The following is a 24,332-nucleotide window of genomic DNA, read 5'->3' on the forward strand; positions in this document are numbered from 1 at the left end:
CGCTACCACTCGCTACCACTCACTCTTTCTGCCTTTTCTCAGGCTAGGATGAACCGATGTCAATATTTTTTGCACATTTATAATACATCGAATTATTTACTAAATATTTACTTCTTCAACGAAACATCGGTGAAAGAGGGTGCCCACTTGATAACCCCAATGAAATGCTGCATACTGCATACTGCTGTTAGTTGGGCCATTTGTCTTGTGTTTTTCACCATTGGTTGGTAGCTTAGTGGCCAGCGTGCTTATAAGTTTGGTTTGGACAGGGGCTTCTGAATATGTGTTTTCCTTGGATTTTGGCACAAGAGATTACAACATCTGATCCTGTGTATTAATGAAATTAACTAGTGTTGTGGCTGTCATGAACAGCTGACAAAAGGCTCTCATCTTTCAGAGCAGCTACAGAGTAGAGATGCACCGATCGATCGGCAACCGATCGCAATCGGCCGATAATACCCCTATCGGTTTTGATCTGAATTCTAAAAATAGACCAAAGCAGGCCGATCAGATGACGTTTCAAATACACAATATAACAACAAACCGCCACCAGGCCATGCACTCCCACTTCGCAGACCCAGGTCTCTTAAGGGGGCGTGGCAGTCTCTACACTGAAAGCCGGGCAGGCGAGGAGGGAGAGAAAAAAAAGGATCAACACTGAAAATGGCGTCGCCGGTTTTTACAATGTGTTTTACAATGTGTCCGAAAAGGACAATAAATTTGCAGTTTGCAAGGTGTGTGCAAAGGAGATACCTCCAGGAGGAATGCTACAAAAACATTTCAACACAACCAACCTGATAAGACATTTGAAAGTTTCTCACATCAAGGAGTATATGGAGTTTTCAAAGTTGGCTGCTGCTAAAGCAGAGAAAGACAAGGAGCGTGCAGCAACGCCGCTAACTCAGCTGACTGTAACAGAGACATACAAACGACAGCAACCCTACAGCAACGACAGCAAGAAAAAGAAAGAACTAAATAATAAGGTAATGGAATTCATATGCCTTGATCATCAGCCGCTTTCTGTCGTAGAAGACATCGGGTTCAAACGCCTTGTTAGCTGCTTGGATCCATGGTACACACTGCCTAGTCGTAAATATTTCACTGATGAATGCCTGCCTGAGCTGTACCAAACTATATACAGTCACATCCAAAGCCTTATGCAGGACGACAAGATCGTGTCAGTCGCCTTCACGAGTGACATTTGGAGTTCTAGTGTGAGTCCCATGTCGATGCTGAGTCTAACGGCACAGTTTATTGATGAAAAGTTCGAGCTGAAGAGAGTTGTGCTTCACTCACAAGAGTTTCCTGGGTCACACACGGCGGATGCTATCGGTAAAGCTTTCGCAGACATGTTCCAAGCATGGGGGATCCCAAAGGAAAAAGTACACGTTATCCTACGGGATAATGCGAGTAACATGGCGAAGGCTATGAAGGATACTGGTTTACCAAGCCTACCGTGCATGGCGCACACACTCCAGCTCGCTGTGAATGAGGGCATTTTGGCACAGCGTGCAGTCATTGATGTCATCGCAACTGGGCGACGCATCGTCGGTCATTTTAAGCATTCTCCGCTTGCTTACTCCAGGCTATTCGACATTCAGAAAGAAAGTAACCCCCAGCACCTCAAACGGCTACAGCAGGATGTCCCCACCCGGTGGAACAGTACTGTTGCCATGCTAAAAAGTTTACTGGAACAGAAACGTGCCCTATGCAATTATGCAGCCGACTATGATCTGCCTGGCATTTTCACCGCCAGCCAGTGGAAATTGATTGAAAATATGATTTCACTGCTTGTCCCCTTTGACGAGCTCACACACAAGATAAGCGAATCAACTGCATCGGCTGCGGATGTAATTCCATCCATCAAAGCCTTAACTCGTCTTCTTGAGAAAACACAAGAGACTGACCATGGTGTAAAAACCGTCAAAGCCACGCTCTTGGAATCTGTCAAGAAGAGATTCAAGGACATTGAATCTGAGCCCCTGTACACGATTGCAACACTCCTCGATCCAAGGTGAGAATAACTTCACATTCCACTCTGTGTGTGTGTGTGTGTGTGTGTGTGACAGAGAGCGACAGAGAGATTATTATGCTCATCTAGCTTTGATTGATAAAGGGGGCTATGCTTAAAGATAAAATTTAACAATAGCGTTGTGTTTTGCTATCCTGTAGTGTAGGATGGTTTGCATTTCCCTCAATTGCGATTTAAAAATAAGCAGTTAATAGAAACTAATATAGAATAGATTAAACATGTTTGGATTGTGCTATGAGGCCAGCCAAGTTAAAGCATGACCTATAAAATCTATCATGACAAATTAATTAATGTTTAGTTTTGTCTTTTGTTTTCTTCTAATAAAAAGGTATAAAGACAGGTTTTTCCACACTGCACTCAAGCCACAGACACACAGGCTGCTCTCTGACATCCTGGGCCCGGCCACTGCAGCGGAGCAACAGGTTGGTGAGCCCCTACAGAAGGTACCACGGACTGGCTTGCATGCTATGTATGCTGAACTGTTGGCTGAAGATGGGCAACATGAAGCTGCTGCTGACAACACAACATCATCACAGATTACTCTTTACCTCTCAGAGCCAGTTATCCCAGACAACGAACAGCCACTTGACTTTTGGAAGGCCAATGAAGGCCGCTTTCCTGCTCTCGCACAAGCAGCACAATCCTATCTCTGTTCACCTTGCACAAGCGTAGATAGCGAGCGTCTTTTCAGTACAGCAGGACTTATTATGGATGAGAAGAGGAGCAGGTTAACTGCAAAAAATGCAGAGATGCTTATATTTAGCAAGGCAAATCTGCCATTCATGCTGCGTAATCAGAAGTAAGCTTTGAGTCAGACCCTAACCCCCCCTCTACCCCCACCCCCTCTCCCTATATTTCTAAAAGTTACAAGAAATGCCTCAGCTGAAATGAGAGGAGATATAGCCAGGCCTACAGATTGAGCTACAATGTTTATTTATTTATTTTTACTTTTGTATTTTACTATGCACTTCATTGCCCATGGCTCTCTCCCTACTCCTCTCTAAAGGGCACAGAAACTACCTCAGTTGAAATAGATATGCCTACAGATATAGCTCAATAGTTTTTTGTTTGATTATTGCTAATGCTGTGAACTTGTTTGCACACTATTGTCTGTTATCTCCTACATGCAGACAAATGTCTTGAAACTACATTATTTTATTATATTATTTTGGCTATAGCCTGTTTATGTTGCAGTTTGAGTTTATTTTTTGACAGGAAAGCTACAGTATAAGCTCCAAGTTGTATGTCCAAGTTGTATGTCCAAGAGAGTGTAGAGATAATGTTGCAGTTGCACATATGTCAGTGTTCTCATTCTCATTTGTATGACATATTTATTTTATTTTTCCACAAAAAAGCTTGTAGCTAAACTCCAAATTGCGTTTCTAAGAAAGAGCCCCTAGAGAGAGTGAAATGTTTATTATGGTGCACATGTTGTGTGTTGTGCACAAAAAAACTAAGAAAAACTAAGGTTTATAGTTTACAACTTGTATCGAATCTAAGAGAGTGAAATGTCTACTGTTGTCTGTGTTGGTGCACTGCACATGTTGTGTGTTGTGTTTTACACATAATTATTGCTGCAATAAAAAATAATTTATGGATTTGACGCTGTGATCGGCAATATCGGGATCGGCAGATACTGCTTTTGGTGATCGGTGATCGGCCCCAAAATTCCTGATCGGTGCATCTCTACTACAGAGATTGTTCCAGAACTCTCAGATGGTTTGGAAGGAGAAGCACTTTGGAAAACAAGTCAACCACACTTTCAGAGGAAGTCAACAATGTGTCTATGTGAAAAAATATTTGGAAGGGTTAGAAGCTATAATCAATAATAATCATCCTTACATCCATACTAGTCTTACATCTCTATCACTTAACCAGTTCACCAGTTAGAGTCTGGGATTCAGGGCAAGGGTAATGCTGTTTAACTACTGTTTATTCAAAATTGGTTTTGTGGCTAAAAACAGAACCGAATCTCAAGAAAATTGGTGCGCTGAGGTTTAGGTCTTCGTAGATACCCACATTCAGGATATTATCTATTGGCCATAACAATGGAGACTTCCTGTGACTCTTTATACATTACTGGCACGTTTAAATATTGAGTTTTCTAAAGATGTAAAAAAAAGAAAGTGTAACACATTCACTTTCAGAATCTTAATTTGTTCATTAGGAAGAGAAAATCAAAACAACATAATGATTTAGGCCTAATTAAGGTAATGGTGTATATGTGATCATTTAATTCCCATGTTTCTCATGATTCCTCACCCTTTGATAACCGTAATGAACTAGAATTTAATCTGATAAGAACAATAAAACAACACTGCAGACAACAAAGACTTCTAAAATAAGTTTAGAGCTGGCATCTGTCTTAAAAGTAGACATTTATTTTTAGGTTAGACAGGGTGATGTGCTTCAATCTTTCCCTTTTTTAAGCCTGAATGCCTCTTTTCATTGAAAAAAATGAAAGTAATGTAAAAAGGCAATTTCTCTTCCCAATGTACCAGACAAATTGTGCTGTGTTTTTGATCAGCTAAATTCTTTATTTCATCAGAGACAAAGCCTTAGGACCTTATTTCCGTATTCCTAAATTTTCTTTCATTGTTAAAATTTTGTTTCTTCTTTCAAAATCAATGATTAATACTTAACTGTTTATATCAAACTGTTTTCACATTTTCATTATGTAATATACATCCACTGATACACTGTATTGTTTAATGAAAACAAACTCAACCATAAAACAATCTATACATTCCATTTGAATGTATAGATTGTTTTATGATTGAGTTTCAACATATAGTTATTTCTCGGATATTATCCATGCACATTTCCACTTAGCCCAAAAATAATCATACGAGACAAAGGATAATAAATTAAGGAAATAAACTAATATTGATGTACCTGTGAACACAATATTTTATCCCAGCATGTGACTAAGAGAACAATAAGAGAGAGAACTCATTTATTTAATGTATTTCTTTCTGTTATTATGTATTAACCCGTTTCAGGAGATGTCTTTGACTCCGTGGCTGTAGTGTGATGCATGATGTTATATATATACAGATATATACAGTACATCTTCGTTGTATTTCCTTGATTTATTGCTCACACGGCATGGCCCTGTCTTCATTACGATAGTAGAATATGTATTATTTGTCTCTGCCTGTGTACATCTGGGCATCGTTTCTCTTTACGTTTATTGTACCCATCGCTGGGGCATTTGTCTTTCTGGACTTTAAGGACTGTTTTTCCAAAGGCACAGGGGAAAACAGGGGAGATGTTATGTGCATTATGCTATTCCTATTTTATTTATATATTGCATCACATTCATCTTATTTAGCTTTGTTTATGAATTGTGTTTACTGCTGTGGTAAAGTAATTTATCAATCCATCAATCTATATATGCAACCATCCATCCTTTATTCCACTCACCCATCCATCCAATAATTCATCCATTCATTCATCCGCCATTGACTCACCAAGCTGCCAATCCATTCATCCATCCATCCATCATTCATACAGTACAATAGCTGTCTTTAAGCTGTGATACTGGGGGAGGATTCTCCCACATCCTTCCATACCTCCTGCACCAAAACAACCGTGCTAGTTTCTAGTTCTGCGCAGGAGAACTCATCTCCTCCCGTTCCCCCTGTCCCACACCCCCACCCCCCCAAACCCTCGGACCTCATTCAGACCTGCCCTCCGCTCCTCCAGAAGGATTAGGACCCATCCATCCATGAGGCTGAACCAGAAGGTGTGAACATCAGGTTATATCCCAGGACCCTGGAGTCGCTCAGCAGCGATGTGACATTCAGTCTGAAGCCCGACAGGTCGACCTCGGCCCGGTCGACCGGGCCGAGGAAAACCCTTCACGGCACACCAAGCCGCTCCTGGAGAAGCTTCCTTCCTGCCTTTTAAGGAGGAGAGCGAGCCAACAGTCCAACTGAATCAGTGACGTCTCTAATGAGCCGCGCTGCGCCGTACGGGAGCCCGAGTGAGAGGAGAAGCAGACGTAGTGTTTTGATGTGTGGGCGAGATGCGGCCGCATCACCCATGCACTGTTCGGCTCATTTGCATATTAAGCCACCGGAAAATCGGATCACAAGCTGTGAGCGAAAATACATATTGAGAGGCGTGTTGGTACCAGGTGAGACTGCACATTGGCTGAGGGGGAAATCTGGCCATTATGCAAGACTTTGCCTTCCCCATGTTATAATGCGGTATCATGTCCTGATGCAGTCGGCGTTGTGACACTGTACCGGGTAGTAAGCATGCAAATCATTGATTCATTTGTTTTGGGTTATTTACAGCACATCACAACCCTTTTTGGCAAATGTGTGTTGAATGTTTTGAACACACACAAGATTTGCATAATGTTTAAATAAACAGGTGTGATTGCTATTATCTTTTTAACTGCGGCACAAACAGACATGCACGCACGCACACACACACACACACACGCACGCACGCACGCACGCACGCACACACACACACACACACACACACACACACACACACAGTTCCCTTTCAAAGTAAAATACATCCCTGAAGAGTGAAAGTGCTGAATGTACATCCGGGTTTAGCTGAGCACACGTATTGTTCTGACCTCTGCAACCTGCTGCTGAGCTGGCCTGCAGCCTGCAGCCTACTCCAGAAGTGAGGCCATGCAGTGTTTTCACTGAGCGGACGTCCTGTTCAACCACAGTAGGCTACCTCGTATCTGATTGTGAACAAGGATACTTGAGTAGAGCCCGAAGCTCACCGCTGTGTCAGATGGGAAATAATGTTCTCAGAATCTTCGCTTCCCAAATGGAGTCAGTCCAATACGAAGCAGCCCCGATACATTCTGGCTCTGTGTGTGTTGCTCTGTGAAAGGAGCTGTAAGCTTTAAAAGCTATTAGGCTTATTAATGGCTCATCAATTATTGAGTGAAATGCACTTTGAGAATATCTATTTCCAGTTGATTGTGCTGGCCTCTGTATGAGCCAATTTAGATCAGATCGCTCCTAGCACATTTCTGACCAATTTGGAAGCATTTCTTCCATGATTGGTTCAGGGGCTCCATCTTTACTGTCAATCACAGGTGCAAGAAATGCAACCCTTCTCAATGGCTTCTTAGGGTTGTTTAGTTTCAAAATATTGTTCTCTTCTGTGCTTTTCTGCTCTCAATTCTTACCTTTACAGCACCGTTAAAAACAATATGATTACGACACTCGCACTCTGTGTACTTTGGGCTTCACTGAAAAAATCAATACAGTGTGTGAAGTCAATCAAGGATGAGACACTATACCCCAGCCATAGACAATATTTGGCTTTGGCTGGGAATTCAAACTGCAGTGCTTGAAATTCTTCACCTTTCTTATCTATATTGTTATGGGCTTTGTGCCTTCATGGACAGGGGAGTGGAGACAGACAGGAATGTGGGCTAGAAAAGTGAGGGGAATGACATAGCATCGCACCACAGGGCGGAATCGATCCTGGATCCCTCCGAGGCGTCCTGCCTACACGGTTAGCCCGTTAGTGTGTCACTTCTCTTTTAACAAACGAAAGTCTTCAGTAGAGTCAGTGAAGGTGGTAGCCGGTGGCTCTACTGACGCAACGGTAGGCCACCAGCGAACTCTGACGCACAACTTGAAACTTTTTCTTCCTAATGATCATTTTACTTTTTTAAGGCTACGGGGGCTGTTGACTAAGTTCACTTAAGTCCCGTGGCTCAGCCTAGTTTTCTAACCCAAATGATAATGAATCTAATATCTACTGGACAACGCTGGAGCGAAGCTTTGAGTGGGTCTCTCCTTTTGGAGAACACTGGCCCTATTCTGCCAGCCCGCCGCAATCAATTATGAGCTTGTTAAGTGTACTGGAGGTTTCTCCAAGAACAGGACTAGTAGTAATAGGCCTGGTGTCTCAGGTTAGCGTCACCACTGCACCTCAACTGGAGCTCTGACCATGTCTTTCATAGAGGATTGTTGTTCTGAACATCTTATGGATCTTGCCCATGAACATTTCTGTTCAACGTGTACATCCGTCCAATAGGATGTGAAAGTAACTAAGGATTCATACTGAATTGAACCTATGTAGGCCTATGCTGCCGGATAGTAACTATGACTCAAGCAAGGTATTAGATAGTCTAATGGTAATCATTTCAAATAAATATATTCATCCACAGCAATCCATATGCTTCAATCATTCCTTTTTTTTTTACTATAATAGTCAATAGATATGATTAGAAAAAAAAAAAAGTATGTAATTAAAATGGCAGGCATGCATGTCTACCTCAATGCAGAAGCCCATGAATGAAAGGCCAGTGGTGTTGGATACAACTTTTGTGTTGGACACATCCCAACCAGCAATCACACCTCTCTGGGTTTCTATCTCTGCCATTGTAATTCTATCTGGCACAAGAAGCCGCTCTGAATAGCATACGTCTAAGTATATCTTCTCCATATTTTTTTATGTATGAGAGAGAGGGAGAGGGAGAAAGGTGACATTCTGATGACTAGGCAGCCCTTCATATAGAGTCTGTGTCCACTTCCTCCTGCGTATCCCCCCTCTCTCCTAGAGACCTGTGGACGTGGTGGATCACAGCGGTTCGTCATGCGCTCTTTACAGGAGGCCAAGGAGACACCGCTTTCTCCCTCATCTTTAACCGTTATTATAGATGCACGGATATGTAGGCCTCATTCCTCAAACGGCGGTAATGGGCTGACAAAGTACCGTGAAGGATGGGTTTCCATGTCCCCCCCCCCCCCCCCCGACATTTCTCAACACTAAAGAGACAGGTGCAAATTATCTGATGATAATATTATTAAACCGTAGGATTAGAAAGCGCCCCGGTTAAGCCAAACTTCCACAATCTCTGGAGATAAAAACAACGATAATAAATAAATAAAATGCATAATTATAGTAATAATTATTTATGTTATTTTTGTTATCATTGATATTATCATTATATTTCATGACTTCGTGACAATTATATCCGTGTGAAGATCGTACAATAAAGGTATTTCTACCTTAAAATAATCCGGGCTCCCAAATCTCATGGCCTATAGATAACATGGCCTATTATCCATGAGTGGCAAGCATTGAGCCCAGCAGAGAAGAAAAGTATTAAACGACCCTGACACCGGCCAATTATGGAGGGAACCAGCTAGCTGGCCCGTTATAAAAGAACCAGCTAGCTGTCCTGTTATAAAGGAACCAGCTAGCTGGCCTGTTATAAAAGAACCAGCTAGCTGTCCTGTTATAAAGGAACCAGCTAGCTGTCCCGTTATAAAGGAACCAGCTAGCTGTCCTGTTATAAAGGAACCAGCTAGCTGGGCCGTTGGACTCCACACTGTTCTTTAATTAGCCGCCTCCTGAGGCGGGCCCTTCACGGAGCCGATGATCACATAAAAAACTGAAGAATCCCAGCGCTCCTCGACTGCTTGGCATCGATTAGCCCACTCCATTACTTTCACTTTAATTTTTTCTCTCTCTCCCCTCTCTCTCGCTCACGCTATCTCATCGCCTCTTCTTACCCAAAGATTACAATCAAGCCGGGGCTGGTCACTGGGTAAATCACACGGGTTGGAGATACCAAAACATGAGACAAAAGGGAGAAAATTGCCCGAAACTGATGCCAGATGCATCTGGCATCAGTTTCGGGCAATTTTGTCAAGATTGCTCGATTGGTAATTAGGGTTATCTCCTTTTATCCAATTCTTATTGTGGATTAGAGTTATCCAACACACACGCACACGCACACACACACACACACACACACACACAGATTAATCGAGGGCTATGTGGACATTAGCAGACTCTTTAGACAACAGGCAGCTCAGTCTCATTGTTCTGGGCTGAAAGGAGGAGACCTTCCAATCAATGAACCAGACAACACGTCGCTGTTCAGTTCTCCTGGATGACAAACGGGCATTCCATGCAGAGGAAGGACGAGCAGCTTCTGATCCATGATGATAACCTGCTGTATGCAGCCTCTCAGTGGTAGGATGCTTCTGGATAGGTCGGTGTGTGTGTGTGTGTGTGTGTGTGTGTGTGTGTGTGTGTAAATGGTTTTATTTTAAACCCATTCTAATGCACTCCGAGATGCTCTTGTGGCCATACACACACCTACAGACACACACACACACACACGCTGAAGGTTGAAGTTGGGCTCGTCCTCTGGTCAGAGGTGGACCCCCCTGTTGGAGATGAAGGGGGCAGAAAGGACCCAGATGTGTATTGATCCCGGTGTTTGTGATGTGGGAGAGGACTGCTCTTAGCTCACAGACTGGTCTTTTATATTGAATAGAAGTACAAACAAACATAACATGTCCATTATCATGCCAGGTTGAGCATCTTAAAGTTTTTCTCTACCTTGTTAAAGACCCCCCTAGTGAATAATCAACCGTTTCACCTCGCTAAAATGTCCAGGTATTAGTTATGTTGAAATAAGTCATTTCAATTGAGAATAAAGCCTTCGACAGCAGTGTGCTTCAGACATGAAGCGACTGAACACCGACCAGAATCCCAGAATAGCACAAGCCTTGATCTCCTACGTATCATTAGAATACGCTCGATCCACACGTGAACTTGTAGCAAACCATGTCTTCTCTGTTGAGATTTAGGGGGATTTGCTCTTTACTTCCCTGGATCAGCTTAGACCTACATGGCTTATTGGCAGAGCTGCCAACTCTCACGGTTTCACCGTGTGACACACGCTTTTGCCTGTTTACACAGCCGAGACAATCAACAGACAACAGCCAACAGGGTATGGTATGCATTACAAGATTCTACTGAATCTCACTCCGGCCAAAACCCAAAAGTTGGCAGCCCTGTATTGGAAAGATAGCAAATGTTGACGTCTTTGTTAGCATTAGCGCTCCAGAAGTCATAATCTCCTCCCGCGCTAACCTGTGCCGTGTGCGGACGCTACACAACAAATGTTTGGTGAGGCACTTCTGACAAACACAAATAGTTCAGAAATAGCTGCTATGGAGTGAACTTAAAGCAGCACTGTCAGGTATTGTGAGTTGAAAACAAAATTTGGGTTGAGTTGAAAACAAAATTTGGTTTTATCTAGCGTACATATTTGCCTTTGATGTTTATGAACCAATATTTTAAGGATACAACTCATTTGAACCATCTTCAACCTTGCCTATTTTCTACCTCATGATGTACTGTGAGTTTCCCGCCTTTTCTGCAAGGGCTGCAAGAGTTTTTCCTTTATGGAGGAGCAATCCAAGAAGGCATCTTCAAAGGCTCTGTGGAAATGTGTTTTCCATTTCGTTCAACGTATGCCCCCTGCTTTGCTCGATGCTAAAGCACTTGACCACACTTTGAGATCTTAACACATAATATCTCCATACATCAAAAGGTTCCTGTGCGTGTGTGTGTGTGTGCTTGCATGTGTGTGCGTGTGTGTGTGTGTGTATGTGTGTGTGTGTGTGTGTGTGAGTGCATATGTGTGTGTGTGTGTGTGTGTGTGTGTGTGTGTGTGAGGGTGTTATTCCGCCGAGGCCCACGAGAGAGATCAAATCTAAATTAAAATGAAAGACAAAAAGGCTCCTTCAGCCAAGAGCTCAGATCGATGCTCAATGGCTCCTAATGAGGAGATGTTGCAAAGGATCGGACAAGGACTGCTTGTGTTTTATGCGAAGAATGATACAAAAACCGATAAAGAAAATGAAAAATAATTGCTCACCGGGTGAGTCCATTTTTTTAGTTGAAAGTTGTGCTTGGGCCTCACAAAGTGTTGGAACATCTCCGTGATCTTTCTGACTAGAAAGTTAAAGGTGGGAAAGTCTCTGTAAAACACAGGAAGTCTGAACTTGCGACAAAACTTTCCCAGACTGGTACTTTTCAATCAGCGGCAAACTCTGCACAAGTGAGGTGGACGTGGGCTTTGACAACGTTTGACACCAGCCCTCTCACACTCCTCAGGAAGCCAATGTGTGGGTTGTTGTAAAACCTTTACGACTGTCACCACTACGCACACGCGTTACAACAGAATTCACTGCCATTAAATATTTAATCTCTTTTGATTACTCTCACAATTCATTCGCACCTGGAGATGGGACAGCTGTTGACAAATGCCACTATGACAGAGACTAATAACATGATATACTAAAGTATTCTGCTCAGTAACTCTTTGAGAGACACACACACACTCCCTCTCTCTCGCTATGTTGTCTTCCTGACGTCCCCCAAACCATTCCTGGTCTCCCTGCACAATCTCTAGGTACTGAAGACTCTGGCCACAAAATGTATACAGTCACTTCAGCTACATTCCGCTTAGAGAGAGTTCTGAATGGTATAAATATATTTATAAAACGGGTGGTTTAAATCAAGCGATCTGATTGGTTCCCAACTGTATAATGAGCGTATACACACAGCTATGACGCCCATTCAGTTTACAGAGTTCCGTATCACTCCGCGCCTAACTTGAGCTGTTGTTTATTTATATATAAAAGCAATAGCATAGTTCACTGAAGCCTAAAACTATGTTGATTGAGAGGGTGGAAATGTTGTAAAGCAATAGGCACACGATGAGTGAACTGCTCGATAGAAGGCTAAATTGCTGGCGAACCAAGCTACCGTCTCTAGCCTTCTCTCTGAAGGACGCTACAGTGTGTTGTATAGCAACCGCCGCACACTTGCAGTCAGGAGGGACTACTTTTTTGTATTCGTTAAAAAAAATGCTTTTCCGACTTTCTCGCTTTTTCAAAATTGAGGGTGCCTATGACTTTCATTTCGCCATACTTACGTAACCGTTTTATATATATATATACATATACATTTAAGCAATAGATCACGACAGGCTGTGGAATGTGCTCATTATATATTTATATATAAATATGAAATGTAATTTAGTTCTTCCACAATCAAACTTCCACAATCTCGTAGTATATAGAGACCATCAAGATAATCCAGTTTGCGTTTTGCATTGAATATCAGTCTCCTATCACCATATCTGCCTTACATTGGTCAGAACACTCCAATCAGAGTGGCCCTCTCGCTCTCTTCGCTCTTCCTGAATCCGGTTGGAAGTAACACAAAAAAACTTTTCCTTCTGACAAAAAGCCTTCTGGCAGATTCTAGTGAGTATTTAAACACTGTTACTCGGCATATCTCGTACAAAAACTGTTTTGATTGATCTGTTGGTTGCTACACTTTGCTTGGGCACCGCCATTCTGCAGGCTGCGGTGCTACTTGTCCATCATGAACTGAAACCCCTCCCCCTAGTGCTGATTGGTCCTCTCATTTTGACATTTTTTGAAAAAGAGCTTTCAATGGGATGGAGGCCAGACCGATCTGCAGAAAGAAACAGAACGGGAACTCACCAGATTATGACGTTCTGACAAGGCCACCATCTACTTATAGTATCATCATGTATACATATATAAATACATATATAGTAACATATATATAAATACATCTCCTGGAAACATGAAGTTGTTAAGAGAGACGAGGACGAGGATGGCATTGTGGATGAGTTGTTCATTAATGGCGTGAAGCATTTCTTTGTGCTGGAGGGTCTAAGGGGGGGGGAGGGGGGGGCTGGGGGGGCTGAGCCCTTGAGCAGGGCAGCGGCACAGCGGCGTGTGAGTTGTGGATGCGGACCATTAGCTTCTCCAAGGTTCCCCTTTTCAGTGCGGTTTGAAAGCACAATGCGAGCTAAAAGAGCGACAGTGCCAAGGCCACAGGATGTACAAGGACGGAGCTGGGCACAGAGCACACACACACACGCACACACCAACACACACACACACACACACACACACACACACACCGATACACACACTAACACACACGCACGCACCAACACACACACACACTAACACACACACACACACACATACACGTGCAAGCGCACTTGTCCGCAAGCACACACGCACACTTTAAGTGGCAATATACAGTCAACACGACTACACAGGTCCATTTAACACTGTGATATAAGCATTCACACAAACACACACCAGCAACCGCCACACTCGTAACTCCCAGGGTTCATCGCCGTAGTCTCATTCAAGACAATATCATCTTTCACACAAAGAGGTGTGTCGGAGGAGAATCTGAATTATTGAATACATTCGCTGCTTTTCTACTCTTTTAAAAGGTTTGGCTTCGTAAGAATGTGCTTGTGTCTCAAGTCAAATCGAATCAAATCCATATTGCCGATATAACATCCACATATGTACACATATTCACAAGCGTTATATATGTGTATTCTCTGTTTATAAAGTTGGACACAGGTCTTGCTATGGTCTACCTGTGGGGATTTGACCTCTCAGTCCCCTCTGAAAGTGTGGAAGTGGGGATGGAAATAGAGGAAAGAGAGAGAGAAATAGGTTATTTTTCAATAATTCAATAGTTAGAATCCAGATAATGCGACCATCGCGAAATCTGTGACAGAAGAGCAACAACGGTGGATATAGCCCCCCACACTATATCCCTCCACACTAACCGTGTGAGAAGGCTTTTCATCCATGTGAAATGTCAGTTGAATCAAAGCTAGAGCAATACCCAGGAAGTTATATTTTCAATGAATAAAACATGGATTTTCACACACTCTATTCACCAAATCTCTGTACCTCTCTCTCTCTCTTGCTCTCCCCCTTTCGCTCTCGCTCTCACTCCGGATCTCTCTCTCTTTCAATCACTCGCTCTCTCCTTTCGTCCGATTGGGGAAATAAAAATATCTAAAGTGTTTGGAGTCTTGTCGTCTTCGTTCTGCAGTTTGCATTCTCTCTCTCTCCTCTCATCTCTATTCTAGTTCCTTCGTGCGTGGCACATTTTAAAGAATTAAACCGTTCATCACCTCGTGGTTAATGCCCAACACCTCACTCAGGACATCCCACACACTGACTGGTGGAAAGGTCATCACGTCTCCACACCTTTCTAGAAGGACTGTGGACTGAGGAATGTGTTTCTGACTGACATCCAAAATAAACCCAGAATCCCTTCTGGAGCGATTACCTCAAAAAGGTAAATATGTTGAAACTGATTTCATTATATTCTCATTAAGTCTAACAATTAAAGTTATATTTCAGATTTAAAGAAGAAAGAAATGGGGTTAATTTGCTTATTGACTTGCAAATGTTGAAACGGGTGTCAATGGGTCAGGGCTAATTAGACTGGGTCCCCACTGATTAGATTTAGAATAGGAAGAAACAGAAACAGATTGGAATTCAGAACGGTCCGTTTAGCTGCCTGCAGGTGAACTCGTTTCCACAAGATGGAATAACAAGACGGTAATGGGCGATGCTTAAACCACAAACTGTGATGGAATAAATAATGCACTAAACTCTTCATGGCCATTTGGAGGTGAATGGACAGTATCACGCAAACACGCACTACACGTCCACACACAAACCCATTACCGTCTAAGGAAAACACCAAAAAACAATTGGCGTCACACATACAGCTCGACAGATTTCTGTTTACTAGAAGTGACTTTCGAGAGAATAGAAAACGAGCAGTGAAATCAATCGTCCCCAGATGATCAGGCAACGTGTCCAAACGCGTTGTTTAACGCACACACTTAATCCAGCTTAAGTGTTGCCACCAGGTCCGCATATGCGAAGTGAAAGATGAGTCACAAAAATACACATTTTAAATCGTAGCGAGACACCCCACGTGTCCCAAAAAGGCGAATTTAAAGACAGAAACAGGAGAGACTAGCGTTTTAAACGGGATGGGACCAACGACACATCAGTGGATATTTCGGAACCAGAGCGCGTTGAGCCATCTGGCTCCGGATGGATGGTGCGTCATGTGTTCATTTCAATGACTTATTGAATTCAGGATAAGAGAACACGTTCACACCATAATACCATAACTTGTAGGGTGTGTGCATGGTTTCGGCGCACCTAGCCCACACCACTAAACTTGTTCTGACTCCTGATCGGTAATGATGCTGATCCACAGGAGGGCGCGCGGTGCAGGAGCACCGCCGCGACGCGCGCCCCTCTACTCCAGCCTCTCCAAAACATAACAATGAATACAACAATAACGGCTGCTATATAACAGCCCCCCATAGGCTTAAAGACCCCCTGTAGGCTCTAGAAAGTCCGTATTGAAAACATTTCGCCTACCTCTCGCCGAGGTAGCCGGGACTCGCGAGGCGAAAAGCACGAGGATGCCACAACGCAGGTAGCATCCTATGGAAATCCGTCCCATCATGGTCCGGAGCCGCATCGCATCGCGGCTGCCCGCTCATGGGCTCTCTGAAGAAGCATTTGGTTTCGGGCGGCGGCGGCTTCACCGTGACAGCCTCCTCCTCACAACCTCCTCCTCCTCCGCCGCGCTGTCTCTCGCTGCCCGCCTCAGCCGAGGTAGGAGCACCGCAGCGCCATCGCGGAGGATCGCAGTGCGGTCAGAACAAAATGAAAAGTCGCCTGGTGCTCCTCGGCTCTTGAGCTCAGAGTGCGCGAGAGAGAGAGAGAGAGAGAGAAAAAAAAAACGACACACACGCACACGCACGCACGCACACACACACACACACACACACACACACACACACACACACACACACACACACACACACACACACACACACACACACACACACACACACACACACACACACACACACACACACACACACGGGTAGCCTTCAGCTTGAGGGCGGAGAGAGAGAGAGATACAACTCTAGTCCATACCTTTACCTTTATTGACAGGATACCTGTGTGTGTGTGTGTGTGTGTGTGTGTGTGTGTGTGTGTGTGTGTGTGTGTGTGTGTGTGTGTGTGTGTGTGTGTGTGTGTGTGTGTGTGTGTGTGTGTGTGTGTGTGTGTGTGTGTGTGTGTGCGCGTGTGTGTGTGTGTGTGTGTGTTTAGGGTGCTGGTTTCTGGTGCCAAAACATACCTCTTTTAATTAGGTATTAGGATGTTAAAAAGAGTGATTCATGGGTGATTTTATAGTACTGCAGCCGCATTATCTCCCAGCCCGATATTAAAGTTTTAAAGTTTTGTCCAAATACCTCCGGAGGAGCTTTACTACATTTGCCACATGAAAAAGCATTTCAAGCAGCACTTGTCAAAAGGCAGTCCCTGGCCCTCAGGAGCCAGGCAGCGGTGTGTTTGTTGTGTTCCAGCCCAGAGGGCTGGAGGTCCACTGTAGGGTTTCAGAAGACACACCGTGATGCAGACGCTCTGGTGTATGATATTGGGAAACCACTCCTCCTATGCCTCTACACTGGCTGCTCACGGGAGGGCACCATTTACATTGACATTTACATTTAGCAACTTACAATAAGTACATCTGTCAGAAGAAGGTGAAAAAATATATCGCTGTTGGTACAGTTAGGATGTTCATAGAACCAAGTGCAAAGCACTTACAATCGCTAATTTAACCTATTCCCTGTATACAACAAAGATAATAAGATAAGATGCTACACAACTAATTACTATAATTAAGTATGACGTATAAAGTGCCTACATTAAGTGCCAGGACGTACAACCTACAATAAGTAGGAGGAGTGGGAGGGGGAGGCTATGCAGAGTCTAGGTGAACTCTGAACAGGTGAGTCTTGAGTCTTTTGCAGAAGCTGGTGAGCGATTCGTCACCAGCTAATGTAGTTTGTCTGGTCCAGGGGCTAACTAAGCTGATCCGCTGTGATAATCACACCTCCTTCTCCTCACTTGCACCCTACACCCGCTATTCTACTGACGTGAGGCCAGAGCACGTCGATGCCTTCTGCTCACATGTTCATCGCAACCACTGAGGATAACTTGATTTATTCACGATCGCTTCCATATTAGATAATAAACGCATGGACGTAGATTCACTGGAGCAAACTCCCCTTTCTGTCAATAGAGCCAGTGTGTTAATACTGGAGTGGGAGGGGTCTGTGATGTGCATGTCCGCTAGGAGACTTATAGCAGGGTCTCTCCACACCAGCCTTTATTGGACTGTAAATTGCTATTTCAAGCACATCTTAAAGTAAAGCTTGTGGTTGAAAAGCTAGGCCTTGGGCCTTGTGTGTACACACTCACCTTGACAAGACAACACAATGTTTGTTCTGCTGATGATGGAGCTGGAGCCGTGTTAAGCCACGGGCGCCATGCACTAATGTGACACAGCTGACCCTGGTAGGATAGTCATTTGAAGGATATTTGTAGATCATTTGGTTAAATGATTACAGTTTATTCATTTTGAGCCACCGGAGCCACCGTACTGTGTGGCCTCATCCAATCAGAATGCCCGGCGGGCCAGTTCCCCTTTTACCTCACGGTTGTATCGCAGTTCATTGAATGCTTGGATTAAATGCAGTCGTTTAAACTCTGTGTGATCCTTGACTCATGCCAACCACTAAGCACTTTCTACAATATTCATAGAGACTAGTACAATATGAATGATATTCATAGAGACTAGTACAATATGAAGGATATTCATAGAGACTAGTACCATGTGAATGATATTCATAGAGACTAGTACCATGTGAATGATATTCATAGAGACTAGTACAATGTGAATGATATTCATAGAGACTAGTACAATTTGAATGATATTCATGTGGAAACTAACAGGTTAGCCATATGAAGGATATTAATAGATAAACTAGAATCATATGAATGATATTCATAGAAACTAGTACAATATGAAGGATATTCATAAAGAAACTAGTACCATATGAATGACATTCATATATAAAATAGTACCATATGAATGATATATTCATATGGAAACTAACAGGTTAGCCATATACAGAGCTTAGACATGAATGATATTCATTTAGAAACTAAAAGGTAATACTAGTACAGTGTATAAACAAGCAGACAAAGGAAGGTTTGTCATATTATAACTGAAGACTAATAGAAGAAACCAGTGATCCCAGAGAGCAAAGTGATATTGTGACACACACACACACACACACACACACACAAGCCAATTAAACACATTCACTCCGCAGTTGAATGCCATGCCATGCCAATGCAAAACCATCGGAACGATCTGGAGATGAGAAGCAGGATTCTGTGAATACAACGTTGTTGTCAACAACCCGACCACTCCTGTCTTCAGCTAGGTCCACTGGCCCTGTGACGGACGGATGGATTGATGAAGTCCATCACATCTCTAAGCAGTTATCACAGAGCCCAGGTCATCCATAACAGCAGCTGAGGTAATCCTGATCAATACACGTCAGATGTATTCAGCCGCTTGTGGGCCGTGTTCTGAATGGAACCCCCCCTGCCCGTCTCATGTTCTGGACGCTTCCTTCTTTGATTGACTGTTTGTACTGATTGTTTATGATTGACACCTCATTTAAAACCCGATCAAATAAAGAAGATACGTCAAGTGGCAGCCATGACCGCCTGTTTGAGACATTATGTATCCCGCGTTAGTGGAGGCTGCAGCTTCAGGACCGCAGTCGTAGAACCACATTTCTAAGAGCCTGTTTATTTGTTGGCTTTCAAGACCATCAAAGTGAGCTACTAACTTTGGCATGCTAATGTTTCCTTTGCTGTCCAATTCAACAGAACCACCAGAATTTGTAATGGTATGCAATTAAAACATTCATCTGTTCCATTTGCGCAACCGAAGGCAAGTTAATTCTCTCCTAGGATGGCGACCTGGAGTCTATCTGGTTAGATGGTTGTTTAGTGTTAGGTTAGATATGGTTAAGTTAAAGTGTTTGGTTAGACATTAGGCTAGAGATGGATAAGTTTAGGTAATAGGCTAGAGCTAATTGGTTTAGGTCTGGAGATGGATAAGTTTAGGGTTTAGACTAGGGTTTATGCCCGTGTCACACTGTCCCGAAATTGACACACGATAAAGGAAATGTTCAAATTCGGCTCTGATCGTAAAAACATCCGGCCATTTGTGAGGGCATCTGAAGCCGTCGTATGACCGCCGGTGGAGTTTCTCGGGCTCCGGCAGCAACTTCGTGAGCGGTGCCAAAGTCTTTGGCATGCAAAAGATTTGCCGAAGAACCTTGTGAAGGTTCATTTTCGTATTGAATTTGTGTGTCCATTTTGCCCTTCGTAAGGCCATTGTGATGGCGTCTTTTCAAGTCGTGTCATGTTTGTGTGATGGGTCATTTCAGCTGCTGGTTGCAAAACATCTCAAGCAATTGCGGCGCCTATAAAGAGAAATCTAAGGATTGATCACGCTCGTATGCAAACCAGTGAGATACATCCACATTTCATGGTCATGATATGCCATAGACATGTAAAATGACCTCAAACGTTGGAGAGGTGGTCAATGTTTATGACGCCCTATGGTTCCTCCGATGGCTGTTAGGGGGGAGAATGCAAATGGTGTTGTGGCAGAACGGTCTGTTAGATGAAGACAAAGCGTGTAATTGGTTCACGAACAAAGACAAGGCATTCATTCTCTGAGTAAATGACTCTCCAATTAAATTACTATTTAATTTGTCCCTGTGTGTAACGCAATGCGCGCACACACACACACACACACACACACACACACACACACACACACACACACACACACACACACACACACACACACACACACACACACACACACACACACACACACACACACACACACACACACAGCATTGAGGTGAGAATCCCAAATCAGGGAAGACCTTCCTTTGGCTCCACTAGCGCTGATCCAACGTGTTCACTGGTGGACAGTACAGAGAACCCTCTAGAAGCAGAGTGTGGTCTGGGTTTGATATCCATGCACAAACAAGGGGGGACACAAATGGTTTTAATATTTTAATATTGTTTAAGTTTAATATTGCAAAGATGTGGAGAGGAATGGTGAGGCAGTATCGTCAACTGCTGCTTTTCTTTCAAAGGTGAAGCAGACATAATATACAAGACATATATATAACAAAAATGTGTAACATTAATAATAATCCTCCCTGGAGCAACCTTCCTTTTAAATTCCTGCATCACAGACTGTAAACTGAAAAGACCTTCGGAATCTATGAAAAATAATTACTGTGACTAATTACAATCAGGAAAATGATAAAATATCTCTCGGGCAATCATTTTCTTTTTGTATATATTTTTTATTCTGGCACATTCTTCTCCACTGTTGGCGCGAAAATGATGGCACAGCTATTCTACAGTTTGCCTCTGGATGAAATTATTTATTGCAAAACTGGCCAATATGAGGAATGCTACATACAACTCCATCCAGCAGATTTAACCCTGTGAAAGTAATATTCCTGAAACTCGATCCCAGCCTCTCTTTAACTGGTTGCTCCCCTCTCGCCCACCATAAGTGAATTGAACTGTGTGAAGTCTCATGAGCTTCGGTAAGGAGAAGATTACGACGGGGCTACGGAAAGAAACCATTGGCAGGTTGATGCAGCAATCTATTATGGGATGGATTGAGTGATCCATCATCTCACCCTGAACCACTCAAAAAAGATTGTTCTGCATCGCCGTGTGTAGTGAAATGTCTCACTGTGAGTCAATTGTACTGCCGCGGGTTATTAAAATACAGACTTTATAATCAAAACTAGGTGAATTATAGTGAGTTTTCACAACCTGTCAAATTAAAAAACTAATATAAACTGTGTGTGCAGTGCTGTATGCCAATGTGCCGAACTGCTGGTGTGATTCTTCACACTCGTTCGTAGCCTCCCAAAAACATTTTCAACATTAGATGAAAGCAGTAGATAAACATAGAAAAACATGACCTCACATCAGAAAGGCACTGGGTCCGATCCCCAATGTCCACAGGCTGGAAGGCCTGATGCCCCCTACCTGCTACTGAATGACCTGTGTCACATTCACTTTGGATTAAATACCGAGACATTAAATATGTACTGACTGTTTGACTCCCTCCAAAGTATATTTTTATAACAATTAATTCAAAACCTGTATTCAAACAAGTATTCAAACAAACCACTCATTGTAAACAAATAAGATAAGAGTTAAACAGAAACTATAACACCATTATTCAAAGCATTGGTGAGGACTCATGTGTTTCATTAACACATCGGCAGGTTATGTGTTACATAACGTTTAAACAAATAGTTTGATGGCAGCACAGAAAACTCAACCTTCGTTGTTGTGAAGAGTATTATATTGAGTTATTAATTTTTTTCTTCTGTGATTCCTTTTTTTATATCCAGGCCATATAGGCAATAAATAATGGAAATGATATTCATTAGAAATTGTTTACTCAGAACCTCAGAAGCTGTGATGTTTATTGATGGCGTCAGGTGACAGTGGTAACATGTGCCAGATGCTATGTCAGACTCTTTCGGATGGCAGAACAGCAACAAGGAAATAAGAAAGTGAGAGAATAAAACGGATAACTTCATTGAATGCGTCGGAAGCTCATATTTACCTCAGGGGGACATTTGTCAAAGTCAAAGTCAAAAGTGTTTTATTGTCAGTGTTTTATTGTTATTTGTTCAGAAAACGCAGGGTCAGTCTGTACATTGAAATTCTTATTGACCTGGCAGGCAAACAATACGTAGTAGGCATAATAGATTAACAAAAGAGATACAAATAAATATATTTAAAAGAAAATGTGAAAAATGTGGTAAGAATAGCAACATAATAAAATATATATATAAGAAAAAGTATACATTCCCAAAAGCCATCCCAGCTTAATCCTACACCTTTTCTTTATTAAATACCAATTTAATAAAGTATTATTTATTTTAATAATAAATAAAATAAATATTTAATTAGTGTGAAGTAATAAAACAGCCGGCTGAATTATGTGGATCCAGTCCAGTATGCATTCCTAAGCTCATCAAAAGTTAACTTATAGTCATGGGTGAAGTTGGTTGCGAAACAATATTAATTGTATATAATATAATATATATATAATCATTTTTAAGTGATGTAAAGCCCCAGTTTAGCATAGGTGTTGTTCTCCTGATGGCTGATCTCTTGGAGGAGAGACTGTAGACCTGTTGGGTTTGAATGAACACACACAACATGTTGTTATACTGAGCAGGTGTTGTGCTCCTACATGTAGCGATGCCGTTTAGTGTTTACAATGCGCTCCAGGTATGGAGGACACACAAAGGAGCTTGAAATGAGGACCTGTTAGAGAGCACCTCTGGCTGGCTGAGACCGAGCCCATTTTAAAGGAGGCAGCAGTACCGTTTATTCATGAATCTCCTCTGCTTGTAAACCCAGAGCAATTCTTATGAATATATTACAGGGGAGATTTTAACAACATGCCTGTGATTTTCCTTTGCTCTTTTGTGCTTTGAAACGACATAATGGACAACATGAATGCAGCACAGCTAAAGTGTCGACAGTATGGGGACACACATGATGAGACATGATGAGTATGGACCTCCAGGGATGGCAGAGGGTTTCCATTCACTGTGTTGTTAACGTGTAGTTGTAGGACTACTCTGCAGTTTTAGATATATCCTTTTCAGGTCAAATTCAGCACCCTTTGGGTCATTTAGCTTCACTTCAGTTTGATATGATTGTTGAAGTTTTCCTCATAAAATAAAAAGTATGTATTGTCTTGTATTTATCTCTTCCATCCTGTTGTGGAAATCCATGCGTCCTTCACAAGATATATCCGTGATGCGTGTTCTGCATTATTCAGTTCTTATTTTCTTGTTGTAACTGTATAACCACTTGTCATAAATGTTGCAGCGGCCTCAGCGGCCCCCTGCTGTCCGGTCAGGGTCAGGCTGGACATCAAACCCAGCGTGTGGTAAACGCACAACATATACATGTCACAACCACGACTCACACCGTTGGATTAAAACAACCTTGAGTTAACTTCACACGTATTAAAACAGTAGCGAGCGGCGCACATTACACAAGAGAACTCTAACGGCTTCTGCTGTCGCAGCGGCGCCACTAAGAGCCTGTCAACACACGCGTCAACCAATCAACATCAGCGCCCTGATTGCACTTCACCACCCCGGGTAAGAACTGAGCCCCCGCTGTCACCTGTTTACAGCCTTCTTCCTCACACTGACACTGAGAGCAGATCATTACCCCGCACCCCCACCCCCCTCTCCATCCCAGTTCATCGCCATGACGATGCAGTGTCTGTGAGTGATCGCTGTCAGGCCGGGGCGTTGGCGCGACTCTCCGCCACGCGAGCGGAGGACGGCTGGGCCCTGCAGAGGAAGCCCAATTACGGGCGTTCCAGGGATCAGCATCCATCAGGCCGGGAGGACGGGATGCAGACACGGGGCATGGGGGTCATGTGACCAAACCAGCACCTTTAGTGGCCCCGGGGGACGGCAGTGAGAGGCGCCCGTCTGCACACGTGTCAGGAGACTGTTAGGGGCGTGGCTGTACATGCCGTGTTCCCCGTGTGTGTGGATCACGACAGCCTCCTCACCGACGGCTCGCCATGGCCGGATCCAGCGCGTACACACTCCACGACCAGGAAGTGG

At 43.2% G+C, this 24,332-nt stretch overlaps 1 protein-coding gene across 1 annotated transcript in view; it reads right to left on the reverse strand.

The window, feature by feature from the left end:
• The window catches only part of LOC311367420 (netrin receptor UNC5D-like), a gene marked incomplete at both ends in the record, with an annotated part of 148,504 nt that extends 132,297 nt beyond the window's left edge, over window positions 1-16,207 (reverse strand). The window contains one exon of the mRNA XM_084486261.1: window positions 16,105-16,207. Coding sequence (XP_084342387.1) covers window positions 16,105-16,207 — 103 coding nt within the window. The remainder of the gene's footprint in view (window positions 1-16,104) is intronic.
• Between the last annotated feature and the right edge of the window lie 8,125 nt (window positions 16,208-24,332).

The sequence above is a fragment of the Micromesistius poutassou genome (genome assembly GCF_964030765.1).
Source record: "Micromesistius poutassou genome assembly, chromosome: 22".
NCBI lineage: Eukaryota > Metazoa > Chordata > Actinopteri > Gadiformes > Gadidae > Micromesistius > Micromesistius poutassou.